This window comes from Culex quinquefasciatus, chromosome 2 (assembly GCF_015732765.1).
Source record: "Culex quinquefasciatus strain JHB chromosome 2, VPISU_Cqui_1.0_pri_paternal, whole genome shotgun sequence".
NCBI lineage: Eukaryota > Metazoa > Arthropoda > Insecta > Diptera > Culicidae > Culex > Culex quinquefasciatus.
This window is the reverse complement of record NC_051862.1, coordinates 84,792,608-84,805,570: the sequence shown is the minus strand read 5'-3', so window position 1 is coordinate 84,805,570 and position 12,963 is coordinate 84,792,608. Positions and strand designations below refer to the sequence as shown.

The 12,963-nt window shown below is 32.8% G+C and overlaps 1 protein-coding gene across 6 annotated transcripts in view; it reads left to right on the top strand.

The window, feature by feature from the left end:
- LOC6042530 (fat-like cadherin-related tumor suppressor homolog) overlaps positions 1-12,963 on the top strand; it is a 660,890-nt gene that overhangs the window by 500,063 nt on the left and 147,864 nt on the right. For all 6 annotated transcript variants that reach the window (XM_038257357.1, XM_038257356.1, XM_038257355.1 and 3 more), the window contains exon 5: positions 11,208-11,314. In XM_038257357.1, coding sequence (XP_038113285.1) covers positions 11,208-11,314 — 107 coding nt within the window. The remainder of the gene's footprint in view (positions 1-11,207; positions 11,315-12,963) is intronic.

Below are 12,963 nucleotides of genomic sequence, written 5' to 3'. Positions count from 1 at the left end.
CACCTGGGCGGGAATATCTCTGTCTGTGTGTTTGTGTGTGCATCTGTAAGTGTGATGATGTCGAGTACGGCCGGAGGTACGATATGGAGAATTATTGAAGCATACGCCATGTTCTGTTCCGTTTCGTTCTTCCGAAACACGTCAACTGGAGTCGTTGTGTGAGGGTTTGTGTGTGTTACACGCTACAAGCTCTCTTCCACGGTAAAGAACCTAACGGAGAGAAGCAAAATCTATACCCTTAACACGGAGGTTACAAAAATACAAAAAAAGCAAAAACAGCAAAAATAGCAAAAAAAGCAAAAATTGCATAAATAGCAAAAATAGTAAAAATAGCAAAAAAGCAAAAATAGCAAAAATAGCAAAAAAACGTTACTTAATCCACCGATGGTGGTTGGTGCCTTCCTCACAATTATGTACATATTTGTTTCTGTAGTAAGAATGTCAAACCCACAAATTTTATCTAAATTTTACTTCTTACAACATATCTACATGGAGTATGGGGTCTAGAATCCCAAAAATCATTGCACGTAATATTAGAACAACACCTACGGGGCTGTTTCATGAAAATCGTTCACTTTCAATAGTTATATTACTTTAAAGTTTTTTAAGCCTTAAGGCAGTAAAAAAATATATCTTTTAATTTTCCCGGGAGTTTCAAATCAACAAAATCCCGGGAGCCAGATCTCCCGATAGATCCGAACAACTTTTTCATCAACATATTTGAGATCCGGCCTCTAAAATGTGTACAAATGACACTAAAGTGCTCATAACTTTTGATAGGGTTATCAGATCTTCAATGTTTTGGGCTCATTAGAAAGGTCTTTCAAATACCTTTCTAAAAATGTATGATCAGACGGGTTTTCTTACAAAAACCACCCTTTTTACAATCTTTCAAACTTTAGCCAGAATCGTTTTTTTAGCATAACTTTTGAAATACTTAACAAAACTTCATATACGTTAATATAGGTCTTGTGGGACCCTAAGACGGATCGAATGAGACCAGAACGGCCCAAATCGGTTCAGCCAGTCCCGAGATAATCGAAAGCATTTTTTTCGGTGCACTGACTTACAGACATACACACGCACAGACATTTGCTCAGAATTTGATTCTGAGCCGATAGGTATACGTGAAGGTATGTCTACGAGGTCGAATTAAGAAGTTCATTTTTCGAGTGATTTTATAGCCTTTCCTCAGTAAGGTGAGGAAGGCAAAAAGGCAAAAATGGCAAAAAACGCAAAAATAGCACAAATAGCAAAAATAGCAAGACAAGCAAGCAAGCATAGCAAAAAAAGCAGAAATGGCAAAAAAAGCAAAAAAGCAAAAATGGCAAACAGCAAAAAGGAGCACAAATAGCAAAAATATAAAAAAAGAAAAGTAAAAATAGCAAAAATGACAGAAAATGACAAAAGAAAAAATAGAAAAAAGCACAAATGGCAAAGTTAGCAAAAATAAATAGCAAAAATATCACAAATAGCAAAAATACCAAAAATAGCTATAATAATAAAAAAAAAAACAATAAAAAAACATAATGGCAAAAAATGCAAAAAATAGCAAAAATAGAAAAAATATGCCTAAAATAGCAAAAAATAAAAACATAAGAAAAAAAAGAAAGCAAAACTCGCAAAAATATTAAAAAATGCAAAAAGAGCAATAATACACAAAAAAAAAACAAAAAAAATTATTTTTGCAAATTTTGGTCTAGTTTTGATTTTCTAATAACAAAAATAGCAAAAACTCAAAAAAGTAAAGATAGCAAAAATAGCAAAAACGACAAAAATTGCAAAAAAGATAAATAACATATAAAGTAAAATAGCAATAATAGCAAAAATAGCAAAAATTGCACAAATAGGAAAAATTATTCGCTCTACAGCATTGCATTGGCGTTTTCGATTGCGAGATTCCTACTCGAAACTAGGTGTTCGAAGGCTTGATTGTTGAGGCAATTTCAAACCTCTTTTTACACCTAAGCTTCAATCCACCCCGGGATTCGAACTGACGACCTTTGGATTGTAAGTCCAACTGCCGACCAGTGACTCCACCGAGGCAGGACCCAGGGAGACAACTCCTACACCTGGACTGAGCTAACGACCTAATTCCAAAAATTGCAAAAATTGTAAAAATTATAAAAATTGTAAAAATTGTAAAAATTGTAAAAATTGTAAAAATTGTAAAAATTGTAAAAATTGTAAAAATTGTAAAAATTGTAAAAATTGTAAAAATTGTAAAAATTGTAAAAATTGTAAAAATTGTAAAAATTGTAAAAATTGTAAAAATTGTAAAAATTGTAAAAATTGTAAAAATTGTAAAAATTGTAAAAATTGTAAAAATTGTAAAAATTGTAAAAATTGTAAAAATTGTAAAAATTGTAAAAATTGTAAAAATTGTAAAAATTGTAAAAATTGTAAAAATTGTAAAAATTGTAAAATTGTAAAATTGTAAAAATTGTAAAAATTGTAAAATTGTAAAAATTGTAAAATTGTAAAATTGTAAAATTGTAAAATTGTAAAAATTGTAAAAATTGTAAAAATTGTAAAAATTGTAAAATTGTAAAATTGTAAAAATTGTAAAAATTGTAAAAATTGTAAAAATTGTAAAAATTGTAAAAATTGTAAAAATTGTAAAAATTGTAAAAATTGTAAAAATTGTAAAAATTGTAAAAATTGTAAAAATTGTAAAAATTGTAAAAATTGTAAAAATTGTAAAAATTGTAAAAATTATAAAAATTGTAAAAATTGTAAAAATTGTAAAAACTGTAAAAATTGTAAAAATTGTAAAAATTGTAAAAATTGTAAAAATTATAAAAATTGTAAAAATTGTAAAAATTGTAAAAATTGTTAAAATTGTAAAAATTGTAAAAATTATAAAAATTGTAAAAATTGTAAAAATAGTAAAAATTGTAAAAATTGTAAAAATTGTAAAAATTGTAAAAATTGTAAAAATTGTAAAAATTGTAAAAATTGTAAAAATTGTAAAAATTGTAAAAATTGTAAAAATTGTAAAAATTGTAAAAATTGTAAAAATTGTAAAAATTGTAAAAATTGTAAAAATTGTAAAAATTGTAAAAATTGTCAAAATTGTAAAAATTGTAAAAATTGTAAAAATTGTAAAAATTTTAAAAATTGTAAAAATTGTAAAAATTGTAAAATTGTAAAATTGTAAAAATTGTAAAATTGTAAAAATTGTAAAAATTGTAAAAATTGTAAAATTGTAAAATTGTAAAATTGTAAAATTGTAAAAATTGTAAAAATTGTAAAATTGTAAAATTGTAAAAATTAAAAATTGTAAAAATTGTAAAAATTGTAAAAATTGTAAAAATTGTAAAAATTGTAAAAATTGTAAAAATTGTAAAAATTGTAAAAATTGTAAAAATTGTAAAAATTGTAAAAATTGTAAAAATTGTAAAAATTGTAAAAATTGTAAAAATTGTAAAAATTGTAAAAATTGTAAAAATTGTAAAAATTGTAAAAATTTTAAAAATTGTAAAAATTGTAAAAATTGTAAAAATTGTAAAAATTGTAAAAATTGTAAAAATTGTAAAAATTGTATAAATGGTAAAAATTGTAAAAATTGTAAAAATTGTAAAAATTGTAAAAATTGTAAAATTTTTGAAAAATTGTAAAATTTTAAAAATTTTAAAATTACAAAAATTGCAAAAATTGCAAAAATTGCAAAAAATGCAAAAATTGCAAAAAAAAATAAAAAATTGCAAAAATTACAAAAAAAAAAATTAAGTTACGTAAAATGAATAAAAAGCAAAAATAGGACGATTTGATGGCGTTCATTTCCCTCGTTAAGACGTCTTATCCCACGCCAGGAGGAGGTGGCAAAAGAGGATATGCCCACTGCAAGACTGACGAAGCTTTAGGGCCATCAAATGCAGCAGAAGAAGCACCCCGGTATCGTACGCCGAACACCGACGAAGCAGAGAAATAGTGTGGCGGTGGTGGTACAAAAGCTACAAAAACTATGGAATTATGAAAAACTAGTGTACGAAGGACGGAGCAGAAGTACGGGCTAACAGCCGCTTCAAGTTGTTAACATTATTATGCCGCAGCAGGACACACACACTCACACCCACAGACATACGGAGTTGTTCTAGTCAGAGGTTCACAGAAATAAGAGATTTGCATCGTGAAGATTCAAGTTTTTCTAGAAGATGTGGAAGCCCTGAACTGGCACGTAATCCCACGTCAAACCGACCCAAGTTGGGCCAATAACTGATGTCCTCATTACCGGTATAACTCTGTACGTGTGTGAGCGCACACTTGAGTACCCAGAGTGGGGTCCTTTTGTCGGTTAAGGACCGGTCCCACCGAGTTCCGGAATTCGTAACAATGTTTACCACACGAATAGCGAACCCTCTTCGGTTTTTTACATGAAATTACCCACTTCAGTTGGGGTCTACTTTTTCCTCCTCCATGCCACTCAGAATCTACAAACATGACCAAATCTGTTGTAAAAGAGGCTTATTTCATGGCGCGCGGGTCCGGTCAGGAAACACTTGAAGCATTTCTTCCACGAGTGACCTTTGTCCATGGAAGTAAACCCACCGGGGGGATCAACGGGAGGGGTTCATCATTAGGAATGCAAAACGTCTCGTCCGAACACACCCCCGCCACGGGTTCGGAGAATTTGCACGCAAATGGCTCATTTCTTGGCCTCAGACTAGACTCGCCGGCTGAGCAAGAGACCCCGGATGAGTAATGAAAAAATCAGCCTTATCTCTCGCAACATGACAGTAAAGTGGAGAGCTGGAGGAGATGTATTAGACTGGCAGTGGGTTGTAAAACTTACACAGGACACATACTTGGCGAAGTTCGTGAAATGCTGTACTTTGGCAATAGTAAGGAGTTATGAGCATTACAGGATTAACGACCTATCGTAACCCGTTAGGGAAATATTCACATAGACTATTTTTTTTTTCTTTTTGAAAAGATAGGTAGTAAATCATATTTTTGCATAATTTTCTTTACTATGCTCCTATATACAAGCAAAACAATTGTCAATCTAAAAAAAACCCTCCGATTGAGCTCTCACCCGCATTCGTCATTGTCCTTGTCAGTGCCGTACCATGACCAAACCCAATGACCGTGAATCCCACAACAAACAACTTTCCGGCTCGGCTGCCCGCACAACTCGGCACAAACCAGAAAAGTAATCTAGCGTAAGAATGGCTTCATTCCGGGGCTTATCCGGCGTCGTCTTCGTTGGTTGATTTAATGAAAAAAATTGCCATCATTCTTCATTGAGTCTCATCGTGCTCGTCCTCGCTCCTGCTGGTGTACTCCATCACCAGCCGATCGAAAGCTTTGCGCTTCGGTAATCCCCAATTGCTGGGCTTGGCCAAGGAGAAGACTTCTAGTCCGTCCCTCCCTCCCACCCCCCAAAGGACCGATAATAATATATGGTACTGTTACAATGGTGCTCTTCCATTCAATATCATCCGTGTTATCTGCTCTTTTACATAATCTCCGACATCCGACAAAGCGACCGAAATCCTCCTTCTTGTCCTTCTCCTCCTTAAAGGACGCACAGGACCATCATCGGAGCCGATTCTGATAATGATAATACATTATCCCCACATTATCTGCAACCCACGTGTGAGTGTGCCACCGAGTGCGTTGCAACCCGAAAGGAAAACATTTGTGTTTGTGTACGATATGGCAAGAAATTGATCACACAAACACAATGGAATCTCTCGGTCGCCTTTTGTTGGGGGAGCTTTTCCGAGAGCTTCTGCTTGTAAGCGCACCAAGTTGTCCCTCTGGGGTTGTTGTTGGGTTGGGCTCCGGTCAATCCGGGCCAGAATTAATGGACCTGGTCTTGATTCGCGCGATACCATAAATCACACCAACAGGCACCGCACTCGCACTTGGACGGACAAATGGACTGAGCCGGACTTTGACACTTTGATGGAAGCAGGGGAAGTGGAAATGGTTGAAGACTTTGAGAACGGTTTTTTAAAAGCATTTAATTTTTTCAGGACTGCAAGCTTCAAAGTTTTTCATGATACCAAGCAAAATCTTAGCATCCACTTCTAACCTTCTCAGGCCTTCATGTTTCTCGGTTTACAAGTTAAAGCTTCCAAGTTGTTCAATTATTCAAGCTTACAAAGCTCTCGAACTTCAAGCTAGCTTTTAAGCTTCATGTTTACAATTTTTCAAGCTTTAAAAGCTTCTCAAGCAACAAGCCTTTGAAACATGCAATTGTTCGAGTTTTCATGCTTCCAAGTTTCCCAATCATTCAAGCTTGTCAAGCTTTAAGTTTCCAAGTGTCCTTATGTTTACATTTTAGTGAAGCTTTCATGCTTGAAAAGATGATCAAGCTCTTAAAGCTCCCAATGTTCTCACGCTTTTAATCTTCAAAGCTTCTCAAGCTGTCATGCTTTTTCATGCTTCTAAGCTTTTCTCAAGCTGTTCTTGTTTCAAAACTTCTCAGATTTCAACGGTTTAAAATTTCTAATCTTCATGATTTCATAATCGTTTTTCCAGGTTTCCAAAACACCTCCCAAGCTTCTCAAGCATCTAAGCTTTTCAAGCTTTCAATCTTCTAAGCTTTTCTCAAGCTGATTGATTTTCAAGATTCCAAGTTTCTTTCTGTTTTCAAGTGTCTTATGTTTACATTTTTGTCAAGCTTTTTAAGCTTCGCAAGCTTTCAATATTTAAAAAGATCAAGCTCATGATTTCAATCATTTTAGAGTAACGTCATGATTCGAATTCCCGGACAATTCGAAACCCGGACACCTCATGTTGTGTTATCAATTATTTGGATATGAGTTCGCATTATGAATGTCAAAATTATGTTTTTCGATGAATTCTAACATCAAATTTCATTTAAAGTTTGTTTGAACGCTGTAGTTAATGTCAAAACAATTAAATAAAATAAAATTATAAGTTAACCAAAAATGCGAAACATTTCATTGAAATATTTCATAGGCGTCCGTAGCATATTTAAGAGTGCACAGCAACGAAGGAAGTTGTTGTCTTCTTATTCCAAAATTGTCAAACTTACGGACCCAATCCTGCAATAACGGAATTGTAAAATTAGTCAAACTTTGTGTAAATTACTTTGTGGACTATACATTAGGGGATGACTAAAAAAATAATTTGGTAGTACCCGTAGTTTTGAAGCTACTAAAATATCTGTAACAAAAATCTGGGTGCAAAAGCTCTGGTTGATGTGCACCGTTAAGGCAAATCATAAATTTATGGTTTTGATTTCCGAATTTCGAATGATATGCTACTAAGTGTCTGGAATTCGAATCATGACGTTATCATGTATTTTCTTGCTTCTTAGCTTTTCTCAAGCTGTTCATGGTTCAAAGGAAGCGTTATTTTATTACGTAACGCAGTGTGGGGGAGAGATGGAAGAGGGGGGTCGAAGGTCGTACACTTCATACACTACACTACACTCCATACAATTTATTTAAAATTTGTATGGAAATTTTGTTACGAGGGGGGGGGGGTCTAAAAATTATTTTTTTTGCGTAACGTAGTAAAAGAACGCTCCCTTATATGGGAGACATTGGCTATAATCGTATGAAAAATCATGCCAACATAAAAAAAAATCTAGTGTTTTGGAATCGGGATGATGTCAGCTACCGATTTCACTCATAAAAACATGATTTTTTTTTTTCAAAAATATGTATTTTTCCTGTATTTTGAAAATGCAATGTTTCTCAAAAAAATACTCAAAATAATTGTTTTTGCAAAATGGTTTTCAAATAATCGGGATTTTTCATACATTTCGAATGTATTTTTTTAACTGTAAAAATTCACAAAACTGCGAATTAAAAAAAAAAACTCAAAATTTTAGTTTTTACAACATGGGTATCAAACGATCGCGTTTTTTTTAAATATTCAATTTTTTCACAAAACTTGGAATTTTTGAAATAAAAACTCAAAATTATTTTTTTTAACAAATCGGTATCAAATGATCGATTTTTTTTATACATTTCGAATGTAAAAACAACATTTTTTAAAAATACAAAAAAAAATGCAGAACTAAGTATTTTCGAAAAAATACTAAAAGTTTCACTTTTTTTTCATAATGGGTTTCAAATGATTAGGATTTTTCATACATTTTGAATATAGTATCATTTTTTTGAAAATAGAAAACTCTAGAAATTTCAGATTTCTACAATACGGATATCAAACGCACGGGATTTTTTCATACATTTCCAAAGTTATAAAACTTTTTTTTGCACAAAACTACGTATTTTCGAAAAAATGCTCGAAAAACTTTTTTTTGCACAAAACTACGTATTTTCGAAAAAATGCTCGAAATTTCTGTTTTTCGCAATATAAGTCGAGATAATTCAATTAATTTCGAAAGCTATAACATTTTTTAAATGCTCAAAATTTTCACAAAACTACGTATTTTCGAAAAAATACATAAAACATCCAAGTTTCCAAATTTATAACATTTGAAATGTTTGAAATTTTTTTGATCATTTGATACTCAATTGCTATTTCAAGTGTTTTTTTTTCGAAAAGAAGTTGTTATGTGAATTTTCTTTGCACTTTTGTACTTTCAAGTTTCTCTAGTGTTTACACTCTTAGTTTTACTAGGGCGTCCAATTTTCCAGGGTTTTTAATTTCTCGGAAAACGGGAAAATTATTTTTAAATTCCCCGGGAATCTACGTTTTGATTAAATTAATTTAGTTTTTCAAGCTTTAAATCATAGAATTAGATCAATTCTGTTTATTGGTGATTATCTTTACTTCAATTTGAACAAGAACAGCAGTTTTTAGTTAGTTTAATTAGTATCAAAAATTGATAATTTTTGTTCTTTGTTGTGCTTTGAATTTTAAAATGAATCATTATTTTAAATTAAACAGGTGCAATGCGATTCAAATTATTTCATAATAATAATTAAAAAAACCTTGATTTTTTAATTAAAAATTCAAATTATATTTAAGCTTTAACATGAAATGACTACAAATGCAAAAAAAATCATTGAAATTGAAAAAAAATATCAAGAAAAGAAAACAAATAAAATGATACGATCCAATGTGAAATTTAAAAATGTTTAGAACTTCATGTTTTATATAAAACATATTTTCCAAATTATTTTTTAGTCACTACCGCTAACTAAGGGAAATCGGGACTGCAGTCTGAATAGGTACAGGTTATTTTAGAGCAATACATTTGAAAATCGGTGCATTTATTGTTTTAATTACGTTAAAAACAAATTTAAAAAAATGAAAAAAAAAAATATAAAAAAAGAACAACAAATCATAAACAGTTGTCTTGATTCGTTGCAATTGTCCTAATTTGCTTCCGGTGCCGATGTTTGATGAAAAATAAATTAATATGATTGTGTCAAGTTTAAAATCATTATTAACCGTAAATGTTTAAAAAATAAATAAATTTTAATGGATAATATTTAAAGCATTAGGAGTTTTTCTGATCCGTGAAATTTAATTTTAATTAATTTCCCTTATAAGCAATATGAATTTGCTTATGCTTCAAAATTCTTATCGATTACTCAGTATCAATCAATTCCCACAACCAAATCTGAGTTTCCAGACAAAAAAATGTTTTTTTTTTTTTCAAAAATAAATATTTAGAATTATCCCAGGATTCGGAAATTACCGGTTTAGGGAATATCCAAGGATTTTTGTCCCGGGAACTCCCGGGATGGACGCACTAAGTCTTACCAAACATAACTATTTGAAATTCCATCTTTTGTCATAAAATTTTCAAGTTGCTAAAAATCTAAGCTTCTACAAGGTTTCTAAGCTGCACTAACCTTTATGCATTCAAACTTCAAAACTTGGTAACCTATTGTACTTTCCTGACATCCAATCTAGTGCATTTTACAGTTCTTTTAGTTTCTATATTTCTCAGTCTTTCATTGTTATCAGTTTCCCAAGCATTTAAGACCCATAATATTCTCAATCTTTCAAGTTTTGTTCAAGTTAAAAAAATACTGCTTTACAATCTTCCAAAAGTATTAGAATATCAAGCTTCAAATGAATCGGATTAGAGGTTTCAAGTTCTAGTTTTCAAAAAATCACATACTTTGAATTTTGATGTTTCCAAACTTTGAAAAATAATTTTAATTTTTTTTAAACCTTAAGGCTCTTATACTATAATGCTTTCAGAATTGGATGTTTTCAAATTTGAAATCTGTCAAGCTTCAGAGATTTCTACTTAAAGTTTAAAATTTTAAATGAATTCTAAATTGAAATGTACCCTAGCTTTAAAAGTTGGAAACGTCAGACAATACAAGCTGAAAATTTTCCAAAGTATTAAAATCTCATTTTAGTGCTTTCTAATGTTGATGCTTGCAAACTCGAAAGCTTGCAAGCATTGGATCCGTCAGATCAAAAAAGTTTCTAACGTGTTGAGCTTTCAAATTCAAAATCATCTTTAACTTGTAAATCACAATTCAACAATATCATTTTTTTACTAAACCAGACCTAAAACACATGTTTATTCTAAAAATTCATTGTTTTTATTGTTTGTTGGTGGAAAAATCCAGAACGTACCAATCCAAAGCTCCCAACCGGGTATCATTCACGTAATCCCCCGTAAGCCCTGCGGGCATCCACCAGGTAGGTTGGCATCAATCAATGCCACACTATCCTCGCGTCATCCTGGGATTCAAAAAAAACCCTGATCCCGCCTGACTGCCTGGCATTTGGGATAGTGTTGCAGCAGCTCGCTGCGGAAATATTCACGCGAAACCTTAAATCCCGCTTTTGCCACGTGGGGATCGTCAATGCACACTCCCAACCATCAGTGGCGGGACCTCACAGGGACGAGATAAATTTTGTGGAATTTTCCAAACCAAATCCGGTCCCTGCCACAGCAGGAGGTTCCTCCCAGAGGGGGGCACTCAATTGAAAATGCAACAAATCAATTTTCAGTAACTCCCCATTGTGAGCCAAAGTTTACAAAAAGTTGTATGGTAAAGTGAACACAAAATTTTAAAATATTGATTTGTTCAATTATTCAAAAATAGGATTTTTAGAAAGCTTTAAAGTAAAATTTGACCTTAGGTAAAAATGGAGACCTGCGTCCAGAATTAATGCAGTTTGTCTGTTTTGATTTATTTTGAAGTTATTCAAAAATAACTTTGTCCCACTATCTGTCAATACTGTCAAAGCCACAGTTGTTCCATTCCCAGCATGACTTTATTTTTGTTGTAAAATCTGATAAAAATGCTCATCCCACCTTTTTTTTCTCTCTTTTCCAGGAACCATCCGCACCCTGGCCACGCTCGATCTGGAATCCAAACTGAGCTACTGGCTGACGGTGTGCGCCCAGGACCAGGCCGTCGTTCCGCTGCACTCGTGTGTTCAGGTGAGTTGTCGTCGTGACTGGCATTCCTTGGATTGTGTGTCTAACCCTCCCTTCGGATGATGGAATCCCCTTTATGAACAAATGTGAGAAAATGTTGAGGATTCAAGGTGATTACGACGGTGATAATATTGAATTTCAATTTATTTTGACTCATTTCATTTAAAAGTGATGGAAATTCTCTCGACTTAAATTTTCACAATCTTAGATAAGACAACGCCCTCAACAAATTTGTAACAACACAGATTTGCGACGACAATTGAAAGCGATTGTAACCATGTCAGTGACACGGTCCATGACAGACGGAAGGGCATCCGACGAGGACGACATGGCTGCCAATACCAATATAATGCATGTCATGGTCAAAGACATCGGTAAAGCTGGTCCAAGTTTTCAAATCTTCTGCAATTCAGAAGATTTCGTATTACCTGAAACTAGATTCTTCTAGATCAACACAGCAACTTTATCAAAGACCGCAAAGCGATCTGATTTGGAATGTAAGTCTAATCGATTCCCGATCTTCGACAAGCAGAATGCTCTTTTTGAAAAACCCAAAGTGATTTGAACCAGTCTACCCTTCAATCCACAAAGTTGATTGTCTAGAATAATGGAAAACTATGGCGCGTCTCAACGCGTCCACCGGAATCGATTTTCTCGGTGGAATTCCATTAGGGGCTGATTGAACGTACCGGGAGACATTGACATTGATGAAGGACAGCACCCGGCTGATATGACGAGAATTTGCGGACATCCTCGGGATTGTGTGGAATTGCCAAAGCAAACCATTCAAATCAATGTGATTAAGGCTTGCGGGTTTCCTTGATTCGTCAAAGCTAATCTATGTAACAATTTAAGATTGATTGTCTTTGTTACAATGTTGAGAAATCGTTAGCGTCGTGCAATCTTGAATAAGTGAAAATGTTGCAAAAATTTTATTAAGTTTGGACAGTTTTGAAATTTTGATCAATTAAGGCAATTCTGAGCATTAAAAGGATAATATTATTGGAACAGTGGCAGCAATAAATTGCCTTTACAATTGTGACAATTAAAACACCTAAGACAACTTAGACAATTAATACAACTGAGATAAGTGAGAAAACTTAAACAATTAATCCAACTGTAACAACTGAGACAACTTAAACTATTGGGACAACTGAGGCAACATAGACAATTGAGACAACTGAAACAACTGAGGCAACTGAGACAATTGAGACACTGAGACAAGTGAGACAACTGAGACAACTTAGACAATTAGGACAACTGAGACAACTGAGACAACTGAGCAGGGATGGAATAATTGCAAAAAAATCAATTTCGCTTGTGAACTTTCTTCACCCGCGAAAGAAAGAGGAGGCAATTCACGCAAAAGAAAATCGCTCCCGAAAATCTCCAAGAAAATCAATCTACTGATGATTTTTTGTGAATTTCCTTGTGAGCACCACTTAAAAATATTTATTTCACTTTGTTTACACACATTGCCCATCTACAAAATGTGACAGGTAATTTTTCGACGTGTGACGTTACACTTGCAAGTGTAGTAGTGAAAAAGATGTTCCGCCGAATAATCAAGATGATGATTTTGTTCGATTCTTTTTACCGATCTTTCGTGCGCGAGAGAGGAGAGCCAAGCTCCCTACGGATTTTTTCTCTTG